The sequence below is a fragment of the Pholcus phalangioides genome, unplaced genomic scaffold (genome assembly GCF_987345545.1).
Source record: "Pholcus phalangioides strain wild (caught in Gottingen) unplaced genomic scaffold, Ppha-v1.0 ptg000007l_1, whole genome shotgun sequence".
Taxonomy (NCBI): Eukaryota; Metazoa; Arthropoda; class Arachnida; order Araneae; family Pholcidae; genus Pholcus; species Pholcus phalangioides.
In genome coordinates this window covers 5,063,255-5,088,027 of record NW_028301600.1, presented here as the reverse complement: position 1 = coordinate 5,088,027, position 24,773 = coordinate 5,063,255, and the positions used below count along the sequence as shown (strand labels likewise).

At 36.5% G+C, this 24,773-nt stretch overlaps 1 protein-coding gene across 1 annotated transcript in view; it reads left to right on the top strand.

The window, feature by feature from the left end:
* The window catches only part of LOC149084822 (uncharacterized), a 70,793-nt gene that overhangs the window by 28,869 nt on the left and 17,151 nt on the right, over positions 1–24,773 (top strand). Inside the window, exons 3-6 of the mRNA XM_089232565.1 lie at positions 4,890–5,024; positions 8,102–8,348; positions 14,187–14,394; positions 20,576–20,758. Of these exons, the coding sequence (XP_089088691.1) occupies positions 4,890–5,024; positions 8,102–8,348; positions 14,187–14,394; positions 20,576–20,758 (773 nt within the window). The remainder of the gene's footprint in view (positions 1–4,889; positions 5,025–8,101; positions 8,349–14,186; positions 14,395–20,575; positions 20,759–24,773) is intronic.

Sequence of the window (24,773 nt, the reverse complement as noted above, 5' to 3'; positions counted from 1 at the left end):
TGTTACTGTATTTATCTTTTTGATATAAAACTATAACATCTTGAAATGTAAAAAATATTTCTCACCATATTTCCCATTCATAAGGCCCAGACATTACATTTATCAAGTTATTTCATTAAATATTGCAGAAAATAAAACGCGCCTACTTAAAAGGGTTAAAGGTGTGGACTTGAATAATTCAGTTAAAAAGACTCAAAAATTAAGTACTTGTGTGTGTGACCCAATCATCGTCGTTATAGCAGAGATGTCGTTGCAACCGAAGTTGGCGTGTTTAAGACCTTTTTTGACGAAAAATATAATCAGATGAAGTTTTTATTTCATTATGATTGTTGCGACCATATTTGATCCAGAATAATAAGGGAAATTGGGATACTTAATAGGTGACATCGCAGATTCTCACGTAGCCAATTGTAGGCGAAACCACCAAATATTGCTTATAAATTACCCTTAGTGAGAATGAAATTACCTTCATCCTCGATTCTAATAACGATTGAGAATTATAGTAAGCTTCGCTGAAAAAACGGGACATTTTTATAGAGAAATTGTCTGGAAAGAAAAAAATACGGGAATGTTTTGTGTACCGGTCACATGTCAATCAGCAAGCCGGAGCGTCAAACATGTAGTGAATCTTTTTGTTAACGTCAGGCATAAACAAAACGGCAGACGAGTATTCGCTGAATGTTATCAGTTCTATAATCTATGTGTGATCTGCACTTTTTTTAATGAACTTCTTTTCTTGGGAAAATATCATCGAAACAGAAACAAAAGCAACGAAAAACTTGTCATTATATCCGAAATGGTTCTTTTTCATCGACGTTATAAGCAAAGTTCGTTAATATTATTCTCTATGGGAATCAGCCCGCACGGACAATTATTCACGTCATAGCCGAGGTGTCGTTACAACCGAGGTTTTTATGACCGAGTTTGACTGTATTTATAGATGTTTATATAATTACAATTACGTATACAGTGAAACCTCACTACAATGATACTCGATAAAACGATAAATCCCTCAACGACGATATTTTTTCAAATTTTGTTCGGAATTGCCAATAGTCTAATGTTAAACTCCTCTCAATCCTTTACTATGTATATATCCTTTACTATGATAAGCCCTTCTATAACGATTTTTTTTGAAGAAATTTTGAAACTGCTACAACGTTTTATTTTTTATATTTGCACTAAAAAAACAGCTTCAATATATTTTCAAATTCCTCAGCAGTTTTTGTTCTTTTGAGGATGTGTAATAGCATCCGTATTTTGCACTATCTACCCTCCGAAAGTGTTGGGAAAATTGCCGTGAAGCTGCTTTCTGTGTGGTACACAAAAGCATTGTGCGGTAAACTACTTTACATCGGTGAAGCAACCAACTGAATTTTATTCATCAACTAATCAATCTCAGAATGTTTTGCTGCGAATAAAATTCTTATAAATGCGTTTTATGGTGGGTTACAGCCCGTGCGTTACAGCCAGTTGAGAAGAGATGTAAAATTTGTGTAAACAATTGTATTTTTGTGCGATTCCTGATGATAATTCAGAGTACCTTGGTTTTCAAGAAAACACTATCTCACTCACACACACACACACACACACACACACACACACACACACACACACACACACACACACACACACACACACACTCTACCCTTTCGCTACCACTAGAACATATACAGAGTGATTCCATATTTCCCCTTGCCGCATTTTACTGGCGAACCGTTGGTCTTAGAGGCATACTTACAATTAGAACAAAAATCCACATAACGTGTAAAACTCAGCTACGTCATTCATGTTGCAAGGAATTGTGTAGTTATTAAAATATAAAAATTTACTTTTATACAGTCACCCTGTCATCAAAAACTACGTTCCACGTTCCCAAGTGCAATATTCACTGAGATATTTCAATTCAAACATCCGATAAAAGTTGGGAAAGAACAGCATAAGCTAACGGACAACGTTCCCTTTCCTCGTTTATGTTGCTCTTTCCCAACTTTTATACGGTTTGGTTTTGGATTCAAATATTTCAACGAATATTGATTGCACTTAGAAACCATGGGTGGGGCATGGGAGGACAATGCCCAGCAGCGTCACAGTGAAAGCCGACTGATCTAATGTATATGTGTATATATGAATTGACAACATCATCATGCTTTCCCCCCCCCCCCCTCAGAGACGTTCAAGTCTATCTCCGCCTATGTTAGAAACGTGGAATGTTTTTGTTAGCCTTTGGAGAAATAGGGCAGCAACTTCTTAATTGGGATTTTGAGGGCAGAGTGTATGTATAAAAAGTTAATATTTTTGTATTTTAATAACTATACAACCCTTTTTGCAACATGAATGACGTATCTGAGTTCTACACGTTATTTGGATACTTTTTTCTAATTGGAAGTATGCTTCTAGGATCAATGGTTCGCCAGTAAAATGCAGCAAAGGGAATTATGGAATCACTCTGTATGTCCCGTAGGCATTTTATTATTCTATCTTCCGTAAAATATATTTGAATAAAATAACTTGGTTTTTCATTGCATGCTAATCGTTATTGCGATACCACTAGGACATATGTGTCCCATTAAAAAATGCTAGTGGGACACATGTGTCCCCTCTAGTCCCTCCTTACCCTGGTGATTTTTTTAAAATCGCATTATTGATATGTGTATTATAGTTAATTTAGTAAGTACTCATTCTAATTTTTTTTCTCACAAAAATAAAATTGCTAGTGAAAGAGGTTAATGGGAATTTTTTTTAAATTCCGTATTGTTATCTGTCAAGATATTCGTAGTAGGATAATTCATGTCAGGTGCTTCAACGAAAAGAACCCGATTGATCTCGTATAGCTAACAGGTATCTTCAATTAAAGAAACATTTTCATGTTCTCATTTTTTAAACACTACTTCACAATCCACAAGAAAATATTTTAAACATTTAAAATTAACTTTTTTTCTATATATATTTATTTATCCATTTTTGTTCTAATAATTTCAATTAAACTATTAAACTATAGATCTCTAATTTGGGTTGATAACTGTGTGAAAATGTATTTTTTCTTTCGAATTTATGTTGGCCACTCAACGAGGCTCGATGAAATATTTGATATCATTAATTCCAACTTAATTCATCCCGATTTACATGTGACATTATTAACCTTTAAAACCTTTTATCATTCTTTTGATTTACTCTTCTAATCCTTTAATTCATGAAAACAAAATTTCTAGTATGATCTGTTTTATTCTTTCATGGCCATAGAAACAGCATTAAAATTGAAAACAAAAAAATTAAATTTCATTGTTCCTTAAAAATGGGTGATTTAAAAAAATTAAATTTATTCCATAAAAAAAGTGCTGAAATCAATTAAATTTTTGTTTCACGTACCGTAATGTCACACAACTATGGTCCAAAATAGCACCATTTTCTACATTAGTCACCATAACGTCTGTATTCAAGCTATTAAAAAACCTTTTTTAAAGATATTGCCTGTAGAAAGATCAAGCATTAATGTTAAACACTTTATTTATTCCTTATGTAGTTCAAATATTGATTTTTTAAAAATTAAATTTTGGACTATAGTTGTGTTGCGAAGTCGCAACTATAGTCCATCAAATATTTTGTGATATAAATTGCTTACGAGCCATAGTTGAGAGAATGTACTACAACTATATCATATATCCATCTTTATCTTCTTTGCTGGAAGAAGATGAAGAAGGGGTTTTTCTAAATTCGACCTCTAAGGGGTCAAAAAGGGGAGTTCATAGAGAAATAACACCGAGCCCAAACCACTGAAGCTATCCTGATGGAATTTAGTCAGAAGTTTCGTTTCATGACGTAAAGACCACCGGGGGGACCGTATGAAGGGGGTTTTCGAAATTCATCCGATAAGGGGGTCATAAGGGGGGTTCAGTAGTGGGGGGGGAGGCCCCGAAATCAACCGATCCGAAACCGTTCAAGCTAAAATTAAACCCCCCCTAAGGGGGGGGGGGTTCAAAGGTTATACGGAGCAATCATCACTGAGCCGAAATCGCTGAAGCCATAAATATGAAAAATTTAGTCAATAATATATTTTATAAAGTAGATACCCACCAAGACCAGATATCTGGAAATTCACCCCCGGGTCATGAAGGGTTCAAATACTACATGGGGTAATCATCGACGAGTAATTTTCAGATTACCAAATCCCTGCGAGCGAAGCTATGGGTAACAGCTTGTGGTCCATAAAAACGGTTGGACCATAGTTGAGAGCAAAGTACCATTTTCTGTTATTTTTCCTATAAATATTTTTATACGCACGCAACAGTAAAAATGTTTATTAAACATATGTAAGTACTAAGTTACCTGTAATACAGAACATCAATAGCGCAGAACCGCTTGTTGTAGTAACTTGTAGCTGAGAAAGTTTGAAGCTGACATGATAACGTGAAAACATAACTCCCAACTAACAGTTGATTCGCGGAAAACTATCGGAGAGAGGGCGCCCTAACCACATCTCTGTGTTACACTATTCATGCTCTTTGCTTTAGCAATTGAATAGTCCATTAGATGTTGTTAGCATTTCGAATACCGATGTTTCAGTGAGCACGGGCGTTAGGACCATAGTTGTGGCCTAGAACCAAATTACGAAATTACGGTAAATTAAGTTTGGAATCTCAAACTTTCAGGGAAAAAAAATCAAGTGCTTCAATGTACGAAAAATATTTTTTTCTAATTTATAAAACCGATGTTCCCAATTGGGAATATTGGCCGTTAAAAGGTTAACGTATAGATTGGTTATCAGTATTTTTGTATGATAATGAATATATCAATTCTTCATCCGAAATTCTAACAAAAACTCATGTTTGATCTTTCGATAGCATGTGTTACAGTGTTCAACTCTTAATAAAAATTCCATATTATTTCAGTTCGACTGACGCAACGTCCACGAAGCCAAGAGAGTTCTGGAAGTAGTCGAAGCAGCGACAACCAGTCGGTTGAAGGAGAAAGATCATCAGTAGATTCAAGTGCGCACATTAGAAGAGTTAACGAGACCTCAAGCAGTACGTAGCACAGTGTAGAATTTCTCTTTTGCTTGCCCTGCACAATCCTTAGAGGAGGTATAGAAGCTCTTATACCGTGCTATATACTAGAACATATAGTTTCCCAAACTTTTAGTTCCATCGCCCCCTTCATCATCAATTTTTTCCTCTCATTGCCCCCCCCCAACGCAAGTGAACCCATAGGATCCAATGTCAAGTCCGTAGCTTCTATCGCCCCCCCCCCCGCCGGGACCATTCCATCGCTCACTTTGGGAAACACTGTACTAGAAGCTCGCGGGTAATACGTTGAAGACTCCTGCAATAGAACCTCCCCGATGGACAATTTATCTAATTCCACCAAAGGAACTTGAATTCATTACAGGACATATTTTCACAAAGGAAAATTGTATCCTTTCACAAAAATTTAATTCCAATAAATATTCAAAATATTAAATATCGATTAATGTCAGAATACGAAAAATCAATTCAAAGAAAATTAATTTTCTCGTAAGGTGTACCAAATATCAGAGTACAGAATGAAGGCTATTTAAACTGGGATGATGGGAAAGTAAAAGACAACCGAATACAAACTCGCAAAATTACGAATTGCATAAGATTACTGCCAAACACGGCAGCTTTGCTTCTAGCAGTCACGTGACTAACACTGAGAACCCGGTCGGAAGAAGGCGTGAATGGATTTGCTCCCTGTACTTCTATATATACTTACTCTAAGGTACAATCATTCCACTGTTTCTCCCGATGCCGTATCAATATACTGTGTCATAATATTGATTAACATAAACTCACATTGATATTACTGCCGTAGAATTAATCCACTGATCTTCAGAGGTTAATTCTGTAGGTACTGTACTTGTGTGTGCACGAGGCAGCAACTACAAACGAAATTTATTCTGTCGCCCGGGACCAGTATCCATTTTGCTCCCTTCCCCTTAATTTCGAATGGAAAAAGAGTAAACTCGGCACCTTTTTCCTCTAATCCAGTGTCCGGGACATCAGACCCCCCCCCCCCCGCCTTCTCCTAGTTTATGGCCCTGTGTGTACATGTATGTGTGTGGGATCCATTTCAGACATTTTCCATTGTTGATGCTCTTAACCGTTTAAAGGCCGAACTATGAACAAAGTCACTTATTGTTTTGAAATTTGGAATTTGAGGTCCTTTTGCATGCCTATACATAGATTTCTGAAGAACTTTGAAATTTGAAGAAAAAAAATTTTTTCTTTGTTTTTCACGATGTTCCATAAATGGAAAATCGGCACTTGGGGAGAGGTGAAAGCGGAAACTGGTATCGCCTATATTCTAACGATTATTTATTTCTGGAGTGCAACTATCACACGAAATTTTCTATTTTCTACTACAAATTCAAATTCGCAACACGTACTGTTTTTTTTAACATAAAAAGATTGCAGAATATTCAAATTTTTTTCTAATGTCCGTGATAAAAGAAGGAAAACATATATTTGATGGACCCGTTTGTCACATCGGTAGCATTTATAAATAGAGTTTTTTTGGCAAACCGCACACCATCCTTTCGTCGGAGACAATATAATGACCATCAGATGACTTGACATCTTTTTTTCAGTTGACAACGTGGACCTAGATAAATAATGAACCCCTCCTTCGTTCGTAGAAAGTCCATTGTCACTTCTCTTCGGAATTCCAAATGCGAAATACGACCCGCTTCTCGCAACTCTGAACGAATTATCCAACGTGCTGTAATGGTCATACGTCAAATTTTTTCCAATGGAATTCAGAGCTGAGGTTTTGAACGGATTCTAGAAAGAATTTTTTTTATCCCATGTAATAAATTTTTTTTTTCCAGATCGCTCAAAACTGTTTTGCCTTTTCATGAAACTTGAGTATTGCACTTGCGTTTTGCTCCTTTTTTCTGCCCTACATCTTTTGAAGAACACATTTCAGGAGTTTTCTAACAGCTCGTCCTCGTTGTCGCAAAGTTATCTAGCATTTCACATACATGAGTTGGCACTGTTGATTCTGGACCATTTTCAACAGTATCAGCTTCGTCCATGATGTTTCCATTTTCATTAGCACGTAATTGGCATATATCTGTATCCTCTAATTCGCGGAATCTGAAAGAGTTTCTAAATATCTTACAGCTTCTTCTAATGTAAGATACCTTTTAATATGGGACACTCAGCTGAACACAACAAGACTATCTAGAATTGTCGAACTCGGTTTGATTAGTCTGAAGTTCGCAAAAACATACATTTCTAAGAATGCAAGAATAAAAAAGTACTCGCTAAATATAAACAATCAACCCCAGAAAGCACATTCCTCTGTGTCATATTACCCAGAATTAGCCCCTATACACATATGGAACGATGACAACACCCTTGGGTTCGAACGGGTAAATCGAAGCAGCGCACTGCACATCAGATATCCCTAGAATTCCGCTCTCTTGAAAGGCCAATGTTCCATAAATGGAACATACATTTTTGAACGCACGTAGCTCTTTAACGTTTAACAGCACAAACAAACTAATTGATTTACTTTAATTGATATACTAAGAGGTAAAAACACACAAAATGATTTTCAATTTACTTCAAAATTGAAATTTTGGAAAATTTTAATCGAAATGAGGAAAAAATACCCGAAAAATGTCAAATTTCAAAATTCTGCCAAAAATGTTTATATCAACCTGAAGTTTCTCAATTTATTTTAAAAAATACTTTGAATTCTCGTCTATATACGATAAAAAACCTGAAATGTTTGAATCGATTTTTATCTGATATTTTTGTAAATAAAAACTATGTTCCATAAATGGAACATTGGCCTTTAAACGGTCAATCAAGATTTGTGTCGTGTACATGAAATGACAAATAATCACAACACTATATAAAATAGCATGCCATTTCATGCCGAAACCCCCATCTCCGTAATCACTTTAAACTTATATAATCATACACTTTCACATATTTATTTCGTTTCCGCGAGAAAATAGTGTTTGCCAGTACTTCGCGTGAACGCAAAAGTACTTATATTTTTTGTTTTGCAGTACAAAAAATACAACGAATTAATTGTAACGTTAGTATGAGTTCATATTTCCTTTTTTTAATAGATTCTCGTCGACACAGATGCGTTACAAGTCCACAATGTCATTCTCAAAGAAACGGACTAAAGAATCGCGAAACACCTATTCCATCAATTCAGCAGCAGCAACCGCAGCAACAGTGTGGTTCGTCTCATGTCGCCGTGTGGGAAATGGATTCATTGAAACGACAAATAGAAGGATTGAGAAAAGAATTGTCGCAATCCATTTGTACTATTGAACACATGGAAGAGAAGGAAAGGAAACTAAAAGAAAGGTAAGGTAACTTTTTCTATCTTTGAAGCACGATCATCAGAACATTCAGCTGCTTGGGGGAACTTGATATTCAGAAAATGTTCTGATTGATTACGTTCCGTTAACACGGAACACTGTTTTAAACTTAGACGTTAACCTCATCAGATATACGAACAATTTAATTCTGGTTCGCCTATACGACCCTACATGACTATTTTCGTCGGTCTTATATTTATGCATCCGTAACCCTGTTCTCAGCATCAAAAGAAGGTATTTATGTATGTCCGAGCGTCTCTTCCTCCAAAGACCGGTTAGGCTTAATCAGTAATGCACTTTACATCATGCTGCCGAGTAAATCACCAGTAGAGGTCCTACTTGACACAGATTTTCCTCGCTATTCTGTTTGGTCATCTCATTCGTAGCACGTGCACGTGCCGCATTAAAATTATGAGAGGGAGAAAAAAGATCACCCTAAGAAATAAATGTTTCCATTATATTTCTCATAGGTCTTACCATTTTCCTGGTCATAAATGAACATTCCATTTACTGCTTCCGCTTTTTATTGGTTGGCTAAATGATGTTTTTCATAAGTGCTTGCTTGGTTTCAAAATATTGTTTTTTTTATGTTCTAGGAATATGTATATGTTACGGTAAATGTGACAAATCGGTTATTATGCATACTTACCGATCGTCTTGGTAAGTTTGTAAATTTATCACTTTTACCGGCGAATATGCATAATACCCAAGCGTTGCTGCTAAATTTGATAAATACTGAAAACATTACCACTTTTACCGGCGATTACGCATAGTAACCAAGTGTCGTTGGTAAATTTGATAAATACTTGAAATTTATCGCCTTTATTTGTGATTATGCATAATATCCAAGTATAATTGGTGAATTTGATAAATATGAAAAAAATTCCAAATGAGTCTAGTATGTCTGATTAATATAGTCGGACCCGATACAATGATAACAAATTTTGCGATCGTACCCCGATACAATGATGCAATACTTGTATAAATTATCATGTACAGTATATTATATTGTACGATTTATCATGTTTACCAAGGACGCAACGCTTGGTTATTATGTGTCCATAATCACCGGTAAAAGTGATAAATTTATCAAATTTACCGACGATGCTTGGGCACTATGCACAATCACCGGAAAAAAAGTGATAAATAAGGAAAGTTATCAAACACTGAGATGCTTGGAGACAAATTATACGGGGAAAATAGATCTGTTTAAAGTACTGAATGATCCACAACAAACCTACCACAACCACCAAATTTAAATGCTTATTTGAATTTGCAATATGACCTACAAACAACGTTTTCAGAACTTATTATGGTAATTACAGCTATAAATACCAATATTCATCTCATATTTCTCAGGTTCAACGTTTTCCCCTCAATTTTTCAGTGATTATGATTACAATTAGGGATTTTGCCAACTTATGGCAATGTTTTTGATGACAATTGGTGACGTCCTTTATTTCTCCGTATTTAAGATCCCATTTTCCCGTATTTTCCTTCGATGAAAATACGGTCATCTAGTCATTTGAATGTTTTTTCGTCAAATACATTTATGATTATTGTGATTGGTAGCAGCCCTTTATTTCCCCCACCCTGCAGCCATTTGAGCAGTAGTTAGAAAATTTGTCTTAAATAGCATTTTTTGGCTAAAATTAGCGATAGCCCGTATTTGGGACCACAATTTCCCTCATTTTCTTTGATGTCGTATGGTGAACCCAAGGGATATTACTAATATCAATTAGAGCAATATCCCTACAAGGAAAATAAAAGGAGTGTTGTCGCGTAATTCCCTTTTATTTGCCTTTTCGTTGGTGATTTTTTTCTGAGTAATATCAATTACAACAATTGAATAATTTTTCATTCAGTTAGAATCAAATTACCAAGTCTACCTGCGGATCACCTATGCCATCGTCGTGGACCATATTTTTCATACATTTATCACTTCTGCCGGCAAAAAGTCTGTATAAACTTTAAAAATTCATGAAAACCGGAAAAATAACCGAAAGAAAAAATGGTTTGCAGGGTTAGCATCGCTAGGTCACGGAAATTTTTTTAAGACAAGGGAAAAATTACTAAAAAACAGCCGATAGGTGGCGCTGACATACACAAGTCAAAGAAAAGATACGCAAATAACGAACAGAATGCCTCCAAATCGTTTATTACAGTAGTTCCTCCACATGAACACCACCACCACAGGGGATAACACATTGCAGGCGAGTCACAAATCCATCCACGGCAGAGTGCAGCAGGTCCATATAAACGGTTTACAACGGTGAGCTGGTTATGAATTAGGAACGCAAGTTCTCTTATAACCGTCTCATTTACATATTTCCACCGACGTCCAGTGCCACCATATTTCCAGTGCCACCTATCGGCTGTTTTTCGAGTTTTTTTTTTTTCCTGTCTTAAAAATATTTCCTGTGACCTAACGATGTTAACCATGCAAACCGTTTTTTATTTCGGGTTATTTTTCCGGTTTTTGTTCGTTTTTAAAGTTTCTATGGTTTTTTTGCCCACCCTGTATAATTCTCTCCCGAATGAAGTGGATATGATAAATATGGAATAAATATCATGTGGAGAATATCAATTTTATTCAACCACGCATCAGTTTCTCCTGTACGTAATGGGTACACTACACATATTATTGTATAAAAATTAAATTAAATGAAAATAAGGGTTACAACACATGATAAAAACGTATTTATCATTATCAGCCTTGTTGATGTGAGCTTTCTTGACATTCATCAACATTTTTAAATATAATCATCATCACTAATCGATTCCATCCCATCCTTAAACTGAAGTTCGTGCGAAATTTCTGGTTAATTTAATAATTCATTAACGATTATCCCTTTCAGACCCTGGTGCCACGTGTGTGGGTTGTTTTTTCTAACTGTAGAGTTTTTTTTCTTTTGACCTCAGGGAGTTAAAGCCCTGACTTGAAGGAAAGTTTTTTTGAGTTAGAAATTGGTGAAGATGAACTTTGAAGGCTTTCATCGGAGGGCAGCACTTAAATTTGAACTTTAAGGGATTTTTAAAACGGCTTCTCTCTCTCTCTCTCTCCAGGAAAAAAGTGCCTAAAGTGACTCCGAAAAAAAGTAATTTATTACATAAAATTTAGCAATAAAATTCTGGTAAAATTCTATGTGAATGTGAATATATACCCTGCACCATCTTGGTTCATCAACATCACCATTATTTCTTCACAAATAATAATAATAATAAATAATGGAAAAAACTAAAGATTTGCTGGCATTAATGTTTTTAATGTGTTTTTTTAGTATCAAAAATGTAAAAAAGTCTTGAAAATTCCAAAACATAAATGCTCGGATCTGAAATTGTTATACATAATCACCGGTAAATGTAATGAATTCACAAAATTTATCAAACTTACCAAAAATGATCGGTGACTATGAATAGCATAATAACCGGCGATTATGCATGATCATTAGATTATTTGGTTATTATACATAACAACCAGTTCATCACATTTACACACACACACAGAGTGACATACATATATATTTTAATTTCATAAGTGTTGAGGATTTTTATGACGTAGAATCGGAGAACTTTATTAAGAATGATAACAATTATTTTTATGAACTGTATTCCTGCTGTTGTTTCGTAACTTTTTTGCTATAATGTTTTGGTCAAATCAATTTAACTGTATTTATTCATTTGTCAAGCAAGCTATTCTAAATTCGAAAAATCGGCTATTTCAATTTCACCTCATCTTTAACATACTGTAAGTGATTTACATTTAAAGTTATTCATCTGTAGCTCTTGTCTTTCTTTCTCGCAAAAAAAATTATTATACTATTGATTTCTTTTCCACTAATATCTTCGTAACCCAATTTCTAGTTCAAAAATTGTTTTTGTCCATCTATTTACTCTATAATCCTCCTGTCATTGCTGAAAGATGCTTTTAGCACGTCAATAACGAGAACAAATGGCTTGACTAATCCGAAAAATTAGCATTTCTGTTACTTTACAGAATGACAATGCTGTTTGAAAAAACTGCTATAGAAAAGGAATTGACATCGATGCTGAAAAAAGTGTGGTTCAAAGTCCTTCACGTAGTTTTGACCTCGCATTAGTTCCGCGATTCTTCACGGTTCGATGAAATTTCTAGAGTAACAAGCAAATGGTCTTTGAAACATTTCTAACGTGACCATTTTAGGACAAAGGATACTATTGTGTTTGTTGTATAATAAATAACAACTCTGAATACATTAGTGTCATATTTATTATTCGCAAACTTAATATGCTTGTAAATGCGTACTTAGCAGCTATTAATAAGACTACTGCAATGATAATCTCTCTTCTTTACTTAATAATGTAAATGCTGAAAAGGATGTACATCGAACTTAAATTGTTTATTTGTTACGAGTTATAATGATATAGTGAGACGTCGTGTAAATTATTAACTTCGTTGTTTTAATACGGGTTTTACTCGTGTTTTTTATCTCGTGAATCTAATTACTTCAAAGTATATTTTGAAAGTGAAGTGCATTTGAGGGGTGATATACAGTATCTAGAATTCTACAGTATCTATTTTCATGAGCGTTTTAACATGATTTTTAGCCGTCTGGGAATTACAACGCTTAGTTTGCGATTTTTATTGAAATTGTTTTAGTAGATTTGATTTTTATGTCTTGACGAGTTCGAAGCTACAGCATTTTTTGGAGACCCTTAAAACCAATTTATTTATCCAAAATCTTGACTCAGGTGATCTAGGTCCGGTCCCTGTTGGCCTAGCTGTTAAGACGTCACTAAATTGAGATATATTATGTTATTCCTCTATAATAAATCTTATCATTTTTTGTAAGATATCTTTATCAGACATTCAATGGCGCACATCCTTTGGTGTCAAGTCAGATGTATTCCTTATTTCTCTCTAAGCAGTTTTCAGATATTAATGAATGGATGGGTAAACTGCGCACCAAAATATCCCTAGAGGCAGAATCAGAGAGAAAGTGTAGTTTTTAATTCTTTAACTCTTGCAGCCCCGATCCCGAGATATCTCGTCTAACTTGATCCGCTTTATCGCTTTGTTTTGGCAATCCCGAAATATCTCGGGTTCTTAAAACGCTCTTATTTCGGCAACCCCGAGCCCAGATACCGATGAAAGTTTTTTTTCCTGATAACATCTTCCCCCCCCCCCGACCTGTCAATCAACTGCTAGTGAGCGGAGTCAGCTTTTGTCCAAAGTCTGATAATGAAAAGAAGGGGAGAGACGCGATGTTTTACTTTTCCTGCGTACAACTAAAATTACAGAAAACGATCGTTTTTCCCTTTCTTGTTTTTTATTATTATTTTTGGTGTTGGGGGAAGCTCACGAATCGAAAAAAAGAAACTTTCTTCTTGGAAATAGGTGGCAATTTCTTGAAGGTTTAGTGATTTTTACTGTGGCACTTATAATGTGAACCAGGAAAGTTTTAAAAACTGCTTAAAGGGTTAAAATCCAGTAAAAGATGGGTATCAAGAATAGAACATCTCAGTTAAGCACACGCGTAGAATAAACATGCACAAATATTACATGACTCAATACAAATACAAAGGCCACAGCAGGCAAATTGCCCAACTAGGTGGCTGAAAAAATTATGCCCATAAAAAATATGGATGTCAAATATAAAGAAAATTAATGAACTGATAAGTTTTTCTTTGAACAACATTTTAGAATATATTCTCAGATGGTCTTGAAACTTGATATTCACAATCAAGTCTCCGGCGTCACTGAAAAGCCGGAATATGAAATCCCCTCGAACTTGACTTTAACATTAAGTAGAAATCGTTGAATTTCTTTGGTGATCATTTTCAGGCTTGCAGAACAAGCAAGGAAGATGTTAGATAAAGGCATGCGATTCGAAAACATCGCAGATGGAGAATGGCGGACTACTTCATTGATTCGCAGTTACGGCAACTTATACGCCCAAGCTCGAGTTGACACTCTGGATGCTCTCGATAGTCTGTCTGATCTACGGCATGCGGATGACTTGAAATCCAAGTTGCTGTTTTCTGCAGTAGTGGTAAGTACAGAATGAGCAAAAAAGTATGTGATAATGCTAATACTGTACTACGATAATGCAATTTTCTCTGATGAATAAACAGTAGCCTACATAAAAAAAATTCCTGATTATGTGAAATCGGATTACTCGGTTTCTTAGTGTTAAACCAAATTTTCCTGCTGCTATTGCAAAGTTTGTTTCAGATGAGAAGCAGATGAATAACACATTTGCTATAATGCAACTTTCATCAAATTTCTCACATTACAAAAGATGTGTTGCACTGTATAAAAAACTGGACACATTTGAAAAATATTTGTACAAGGCCTCGCAAGACATTTTTAACAGGTAAGTTTCGAGTCGCTCATGAGTGAAACACAAGTGACTTTTTAGTGTATCTTTAGCTAGTTGCTGTCGCATTCTATTCTTGGTTACAAGGTACGTTGAACTTTCCTTGTTGAGAAAAAAATTCAAACGACACTTGTGAAAAATACCTTGGAATATTATTGATTGAATTAATTCACACGCGCCGTATGCGGCAAATACCTGATGAGGTAAGTTTGAGGTGAAGAAATACCTTAAGTGGTTTTGATTTTTCACAGCCATATACATATATCTGGAAGATATGACAATGAGATACAATTTCATTCAATACACTTTTTATAATTACATTTTTTTGTTCGGTGTTCATTTCTTCATGTGTGGTACAAGATGTATTCTTAGTTCAAATCTGATTTTCTCAATTCTATGGTAACTTATATGGAAGTTAAACTGAGAAGTTTGATAATACTCATTAATCACTATATACACTCATGTCCATAAATTGAGGATAATTAAGAATCACACGGAAATCGAAATCTAAAGTAAAAATTTCACCTGTAGAATTATCACACACATCTGCAAGAATGATATGCAAATTTCAGGAAGACACCAGATGATGCCGATAGTACGTCACAATGACGAGAGTGTAAGAGGGGGGGGGGTATATAAGGAATGGTGGCAAAGAAGTGAAATTGTTCACAAGAGTTCTGTAAGGCGCTCAGTGCCATAAGCGAATAGTTATGACACAGAGGACGCACGTGGATGATTTTTTACGTGGTAGAATTATCGGCCGCCTGGAATGTGGGCCTACTCAGATGGAAGTATCTGAGGAACTTGGAATTGCCCAAAGTGCCATCTCTAGGCTTTGGCAACGATTCCGAGATAACGGAAATGTCAGTAGACGTTACAGAACAGGTCGCCCCCGAGGCTTTCGCCGTGTGCCGAAACACCAATATCTGAAGCAGCGAAGGGGTTTCGCCGAATGGATAGGTCAATGAAGGAGTTTTTTTTTTTTAATATCACGTAAATTGAACTGTATCAAGTGCTAGCCATAAATTAGAAAAAAAGCACGCGAAAGAATTTTGCCTAAAATCGGAACTTTTATAAAAAAAATTTAAAATAAAATAAAATTGAAACACACAAAGTACACGCAGGTTTATATAGTTGACACGGGAAAGTGGTTAGCCCCTTTACGTGCAGGCTTTTGGTGACGTATTTGGATGATCTGAACTTGAAGAATCAGCGATGCTTATATCTTTTCATTGAGACAGAGTGGGGGGCCATGATCTGCTTAGGGGGAGGACGTGGGAAAGATAGAAGAGAGAAGAAATGGGTGCAGTATATTTCTCTTTCGTGATCAGTCACATCTCTCTCCTTCACCTCTATATATATATATATATATATATAACGTTAAAATATATATATGTTAATGGACCGACAAACTCAGAGGGTTGTTAGTAGGCATCGAGAGGAACAAAAATTGCAATGGAACATGGTGTCGCAAATCACGTCGAGAGGGTGAAAATTGCGGAAAATGCATGCAGGTTTCGACGTCACGCTGGAACGACAAAAAGCACAATAATAACTACAAAAATATTTATTTGTTTCATTATTACAACAGTTGTTGGAAGTGGCTTTAGCTGACGTCATTGCACAGTCTATAGCGACGTAAAAACGATCCCCGGATACGCTCGAAGATACCATGTATGCTTTTGATGTCTGCCGCAGCGACGACAATCCGCGCTATGAGATCCTCCATAGCGTGCGAGCCTCCTCCAAAACACTATAATATCAAATTTGAATAATATTAAAACCTCGTTTTTAATCGTCATGTCGGATTATTCGCGGGAATATGATATAAGCTAGACAGGCGAATTACTCGCTGCATTTTTTTTATTATAGGAGAAGGCTTTGGACCGGTTCCATTCCTACACATATTTCTAGTATGTTTTGAAGCCTGAGTTCAAGAATTTTTCAGTCACAAAAATAGCGCGTTGTAGTACAGTATATTGACACAACCAGGGTATATTGCCTTTGACGTAATACACTAAAAACTAAAAACTACTAGCTACTATGTGTATCCATGATGTCCACCATCTAGAATGGAAATTTTAACAGGACAATGCCACTCGAGACATAGCAAAGTCAACGAAATTGTGGTTATTCATGAACAATGCTCTTCTACTTGATTGACCAGTGCAAAGTCCATACCCGATTCTTTTTTAAATTTTGGGAAGTTCACAGGTAGATATGCTTGCGAAAATGGATAACAATCTTTGAACGAGACGGAACTTGAATAAAAAATCCGTGATTGCTGATGAACCAATCTTATTTAAAATCTCAATTTGGAATGACCAAAAGTTCACCGTATAGGCCTACTGGGGTTGCTTGGGCCCTGGGGGGCGGTTACTTGAACCCACGACAAAAATGTTTTAAATCACTCTTGGGTCTGCTGTTATGCAAATATAGACATGATTCCACATCTCTTCAACAGCTAGTATCACTAGCATGAGACATAAACACTCTTACAACTAAAATATCTCTGGGGTTTTTATTTCAAAAGATTCTAGCTCCTACTTTATCCCATTACCTATTTAAATTATTCATTTTATGTGGAATGTAGCTTGGGTCCAAGCAACTCAACCCCCGGTGGTTACTTGAACCCAAATTTTAATCATTTATTATATATACATGAAATTAAAATTTTAATATGAGAGAAAAAACTAGAATCCTATAGAAAAATATCACAAAAGTGTGTAGTAAAAATTAGGTAATCAACACATATAAATAATGTTTTTAAGGCTATCCTTTGCTAAGAAATGTACACAAATGTGAACTTGGGTCTAGGTCAATTCGTCGCGATCAACTTGTCGCACGACAATTCGTCGCAATCAATTTGTCGCAGCGTCAATTCGTCGTGCTACAAACTCGTCGCGGTACAAATTTGTCGCAGAGTCAGTTCGTCGCGGTACAAATTTGTCGCAGAGTCAGTTCGTCGCGGTGAAAATTTGTCGCAGACTCATTTCGTCGCGGTACAAATTTGTCGCAGAGTCAGTTCGTCGCGGTACAAATTTGTCGCAGAGTCAGTTCGTCGCGGTACAAATTTGTCGCAGAATCAGTTCGTCGCGGTACGAATTTGTCGCAGAATCAGTTCGTCGCGGTACAAATTTGTCGCAGAGTCAGTACGCCGATCAAATAAATTTTCAAAATTAAATTTTCACCGTATAAGCCGCACTCCCGCTTTCTGGCGGGATCTCCATTTCTCGCAGCGAGGGGCGTTGGGCGAACACACCAAGATGATAAATTACGATAAAATAAATTTTCAAAATTAAATTTTCACCGTATAAGCCGCACTCCCGCTTTCTGGCGGGAACTCCATTTCTCACAGCGAGTGGCGTTGGGCGAACACACCAAGATGATAAATTACGATAAAATAAATTTTCAAAATTAAATTTTCACCGTATAAGCCGCACTCCCGCTTTCTGGCGGGATCTCCATTTCTCGCAGCGAGTGGCGTTGGGCGAACACACCAAGATGATAAATTACGATAAAATAAATTTTCAAAATTAAATTTTCACCGTATAAGCCGCACTCCCGCTTTCTGGCGGGATCTCCATTTCTCACAGCGAGTGGCGTTGGGCGAACACACCAAGATGATAAATTACGATAAAATAAATTTTCAAAATTAAATTTTCACCGTATAAGCCGCACTCCCGCTTTCTGGCGGGATCTCCATTTCTCGCAGTGAGTGGCGTTGGGCGAACACACCAAGATGATAAATTACGATAAAATAAATTTTCAAAATTAAATTTTCACCGTATAAGCCGCACTCCCGCTTTCTGGCGGGATCTCCATTTCTCACAGCGAGTGGCGTTGGGCGAACACACCAAGATGATAAATTACGATAAAATAAATTTTCAAAATTAAATTTTCACCGTATAAGCCGCACTCCCGCTTTCTGGCGGGATCTCCATTTCTCGCAGCGAGGGGTGTTGCGGGAACACACCAAGATGATAAATTAGGATCAATGCCCATCCCAAAGCACAATTTGCCTAAGGGGTCATTCAAGTATTACGTCAGGATCGGGGAGGGAGTTTCGGATTTGTTGACTTTTGATGGCGGGGGGGGGGGGTTGAAGGTCGCTTACGTCATCAACCACCCCTTTTTGAAGATATGAAATATTCTAAGCTTCTGGTGAAATTTTGCTGACGGGGGAGGGGATGGGGGTCAGTGTTTTGCTGATTTTTGCTGACAAGGGGGAGGGGGTCAAAAATGGCTGAAAATCTGCTCACGTAATACTTGAATGGCCCTAATTCACTATTGAATATGTATCTGCCATGTAGGGAATACATCTTTGAGGAATTTTTTACCGACAATATATCTAAGGCTAGCATTACACTATGAAAGTGTTCTAAAAGTCCTTTTATAAAACTTGAAAAATTCAACCAATAAGATTATCGGTTGCATTTGCTCGAATGTAACCTATGAACTTTATTGGTTGGATTTTTTGAGTTTTTAACTTGAGCAACTTATCCGGTGCAAATTAAATTTTGAAAATGTATGTGATCGCAATTTATCATCTCGGTGTGCGCCCCAACTCCCCTCGCTACGAGTAATGCAAATCTCGAGAGAAAGCGACAAGTGTGGCTTATCCGGTGAAAATGAAATATTAATTAAATTAAATTATTAATTATTTCAGGTTCTTGTGGAGATACTGTAGTGGTTAATGTTGGTGGGAGTCTCGATTCCACATGGGACAGATACAAATTTACACTTAAAGACAGCCTCCGCTGTACTGTAATTTGGGGAATATCATAAACACCGACATTTTTTTACAGAATTTTAAAATTTTATCATAGAAAAAATGATTTTTTTAACATTTACAATAATTAAATAATAAAACATTAATATCAATTGTAATTTTAATTTCGATGTAATTTCGATGATTTTTTTCGAAATGACAAAAAAAAAAATTTAGTAAACTGTGTGCATTTCTTGATGGAAAAAAACTTTTCTTCATGTTTATTTTTTCACGTATGAGACAAAAAAACCTACATACAGATCGCGTGACGAGTTGACTCTGCGATAAATTGACGTCCCGACGAATTGGTTACACGACAAATTGTCACTGCGACGAATTTGTACCGCGACGAATTGGCTCTGCGACGAATTTGTACCGCGACGAATTGGCTCTGCGACGAATTTGTACCGCGACGAATTTGTATCGCGACGAATTTGTACCGCGACGAATTTGTATCGCGACGAATTGGCTCTGCGACGAATTTGTACCGCGACGAATTGGCACTGCGACAAATTGATGCGCGACGAGTTGAGCGCGACAAGTTGATTGCGACAAATTGACCGGCTACGTGTGAACTTTTGGGTCCAAGTAATCCCAAGTTACGTTACTCGAACCTCTACGACGGAATGGAAAAACTACGAAATACCGAACATTGTTTTTTCCAACACAATCTAATTATCATCTATCATTTTGGGAGAATGTTTTTACGACACTTTAATTATTTTCAATTTATAATATTGATTGAGGTATTTATGATTTAGATTAATTTGAAATATAGTCGAACGGGCATAGGCATTAAGTTATTGGAAATACCTTTATGGCTATGGGAAGGCTCAAAAATATTGGAAGCGGGGATACAAGTTTACGCCTATGTAAGCGGGTCACATCTTCAGCCACCAAAAAATAATTCGAAATAATGTCGCACTTGAATTGTGTATTTCACGTTTTTTGAAATCATCCACCTTTTCAGGACAGAGTATATGTACCTTTCATAAATCGCAATAACGCTTACTTTTTAAACGGACTTGGGATGAAGGTACCACATTTGAAATGCCGACTAATATAAATTGATTTCTTTTTCAGTTGGCTTTCCGATCTGTTATAGACAAGTTGTGCGGAATCCGTTCGCACGTGAAGCATATTCTTCAGATTCCTGATCATTGTCATGAGCGATCAGCGCAGCCATATATAAAGGACATAGAAACAAGCATGGATTGCTACTTGCGAAAATGTGCTGACAAGTTTGACCTTCGAAAGAACGTAGAAGTTAGTTTTTTATTTTTCCATTTCAAATATAATGTGATGCAAATACGTAATAAAATGAGCACGTAAAAATATGAATCATTTAACCCTCTCTCAGAGTGTTCCCAATAATCTCTCTCTCTCTGAATAATTATTTTTTAAAAACTTTTAACATGAAGTTCTAAAAATGACTTATAGATGGCGTACGCATATATCTTCTAGTTCTATTCTTTTACTATTATTTCTCTATTTTATAGCACAGAGGTTCTCAACCTTTATTGACTCGCGGAACCCTTTTTAGTATATCATTTCTATGACGGAGCCCCCGTAGACCTCTCTCTTGTTTTTATAAAAACAAGATAAACTGAAAAATATCAAATTAACAAAATTTATTTCAATTATACCAAATTTACTGATTTACATTATTCTCCTCAGGCGGCCGCAGAGCCCCTGGGAAGTGCACGCGGAGCCCCCGTGGAGCACCGATTGAGAACCGCTGCTCTAACACAGTGGTTCCCAACCGGGATTGCGGGAGAGCATTTTGGGGTTCTAGATGGAAAAAAAATACAACATGTTGACTGATTATTCAGGAAAAAATTTTTCGTGTTTAATATTCATGAGGGTTATACTTCTTTTTTTTTCTCTGAAATTATAGCGAAATTCACATTTGCGGATTATACGAAGAAAATACGTTCGTTTTGTTTATAATTCTTATTCAAGATTCACATCGAGAAAAGAGAAAACCATAATGAAATGACCATAAAAAATCTTACAACTTGAGAAAACTAATACTGTACAACGAAAATAAAACCGAAAATTTCACTAGGATCATCAAATTTTCATCTCCATCAAATTCATATTGAGCTTTTTGGCCCGTACTCTAAGGCGGCTGGCATATCTTATCTAGCAGTCCCAATTCTTCGTAAAGTATTTTTACTGCGTTGATTTGTGATTACGACCTTCCAACTTCGAAGATTGGCTGACCCCTCCAAAGCAGGACTGTACAAAATATCCCCTCAAAAGTGTTACCTCTTCCCGCCCTACGTTTACAAATTTGAAGTGTCAACAGTAAAAATTAGTCTCTCACCCATACCTAACACTATAACAGCTTGAAAAATTTCTGGAACAAACTCTCAATCTTAAACAATTACTAGGGCTATTGGCAACTAAAGGTTCTTTCCCTACGACAGTGTTTCCCAAAGTTTGCGTCACAGCTCCTAGTGGTGTCGTCAACCTTTATCAGGGGCGTCGCGGCGAGCTAGAGATATTCATTTGTGTGCCTATTTATGCTTTGAAAAGGTTTATTATAAGTGAAAATATCCACTAAACTATTATGAGGAGTCGCAGATGAACCATGAACTAAGCAAGAGAGCATCGGGTGACGAAAGTTTGCGAATCACTACCCTACGATATTTAGATAAAGGTAAAGTTAACCACTTTAGATCAAGGATGTAATGTTGCGTCCAAACGCTAGTGGAATAAATTCAAACAAGCTCTCTTTGTTTAGTTTAGATATGTACTCCACATCCATATTTTTTATGGGCATCTTTTTTCAGCCACTTTGTTGGACATTTTGTCTGTTGTGGCCTTTGTATTTGAATATATATATAAATGTATATATATATTTGCATTTTAACAGTGATCCACCCCCACTTGAAAGTACAAAAAAAACGGGGCACTACAATCGATGCGGATTCCTGTCTTTTGACTCCACCAACATAGCTTGTATCTAGCTTCCTATAGTTTTGTTCTAAACTGATGGTTATCAACCTCCCGGACTCTTGAAAGAAAAATAGAACACATATTTCAGCATTTTTTGGACTTACATTGTCGAGATCGGCACAGCCGTCAATGTGATCGTTACTGAAAAAAAAAGAGTTCCAAGTTCCATTTATGGTCACACAAAGCTGAACTGATTGTAACTGTTTTAACTGTGTGTGTTCTACATCTCTCCTGATGGCAATAAAAGACCACCCAATCTGCTCTTGAAAATCCTGCATATCTTTCAGATGTTCTCTTCACAAGTGCTTCCATTTCCTGAAACACGGCCATAAAATCGCCCTAGTTCGCTAGTTCCCAAACGTTTTTGGTACACGGTGCCCTTTGTGCAGGACGCCACTGTCTAACAGTCCAAGCTAGTCTAATGGGTTGCTCACGAAAGGGCCACATTGTTGGAACAGGGGAAAATAAGAGGAGTCAACTCTCTTCGTAAAAAAAAATTATGGGGAAAAATACATGAATAAATATTACTTTTTTTCGAAGAAAACACACTTCCAGCAACACCAATCACTTTTTACTTCCGAAGTCCCTACTCATCATCATCATCATCATCAACAATCATTTTCAATCCACTGCTGGATGAAGGTCTCTTCTAAATTTTTCCATTCTGCTCTGTCTGATGCTTTAGCCATCCAGTTGACTCCTGCCACTTTCACGATCTCGTCAATCCATCTTGCGTGGGGACGCCTTCTCGGACGTTTAGCACCACGGGGGGTACCAATCTAGAATACTTGTGGTCCATCTGTTTTCCTGTCTTCCTGCAATATGTCCAGCACATTTCCATTTCAAACGTTTAATTCTTTCCATGATATCATATACCTTTGTGTGGTTCCTTATCCAAGTGATTCGTTTTCTGTCTCTCCTGGTGATGCCTAACATACATCTTTCCATGCTCCTTTGTGTTGTCTGTAGTCATTGTATCGTCTTGCTTGTGAGTGTCCATGTTTCAGCTCCATAAGTCAGTGCTGGTAGCACACACTGGTTAAAAACTTTTCTTTTCAGGCATAATGGCATGTGACTCTTCAGAATTGCACTGTTTTTGCCAAAAGTGCTCCATCCAATCTCGATCATTCTGTTTATTTCATTAATGATTCCGTTGTCCATGGTAATTTCTTGTCCCAGGTATACATAGCTTTCTACTTCTTCTATCTCTGTGATGTTGAGCAAGATTGTCCTCTTCAACGCAAAGAGGTTGAACATAACTTTAGCCTTTTGCAGATTTATTTTCAAGCCCACCTGAATGCTAGCCTTCGCCAATTCTTGTATCATCTAATGATATCTATCTATCTATCTATCTGATGATGTTGATGTAAGTCTTCTCTACCCCAATTTTATCTAGAGATTTAACAACAGCAGATGTGAAGACAGTCAAACGCTTTCTCAAAATCAATGAAGGCCGTACACAATGGTAATTCGTATTTCTTGTGTCTCTCTATAAGTTAGTTCCCTGAGTGTTTGGATGTGATCCATTGTACTGAATCCACTTCGAAATCCTGCCTGTTATTTTGGTTGTGCTTCATCCAATTTGGATTCAAGCCTATATGTCAGCACTTTGGTGAAGATTTTATAAATTATTGATAGGAGACTAATTGATCAATAGTTCTTGATATCCTCTTTTTCACCCTTTTTGTAAAAAAGAACCATCATTGCATTATTCTAATTTTCAGGCACATCCGATTTTGTGAGAAAATTTGTGAACAAGGCGGCTAGCATACTGGCAAATTCTACTCCTGCTTCTTTAATAATGTCTAATCCCATCCTGCTAATTCTTCCTGCTCCCTTTCCTTTGTTCGGATCCTGTTCTTCATGTTTATACAGTGTATTATAAAATTCCTCAACATTACTAATGATTTCATTTCCATCTTTTGTGATGGTTCCATCTTTCCTTTTCAGTGCAAAAATTTCCATTCTCCCAAGACACAGTTTTCGTTTTGCTGATTTTAAGCTCTTATTATCTTCCAATGCCTTCTTTACAATATCGAAATTAAACTTCCTGACATCTTCTGTAATCCGCTTTCGTACTATCTTGCAAAGTTCTGCATATTCAACTTTTGATTTAGGGTCATTCTTCTTAATCTGAAATTCTCTCCGGTCTTTCATAAGTTTCTTTCTTTCTTCTGTTATTTTCTTCACTGGTTTGATTTCTTTTTCTCCAGCGACTTCTTTTGCTACTTGTTTTACGGTAGTGGTTAAAGTTTTGTTCATCGTGGTGACATCTTGTTCATCCTCAGTGGTGTTATATAGCAAATCAAATCGGTTC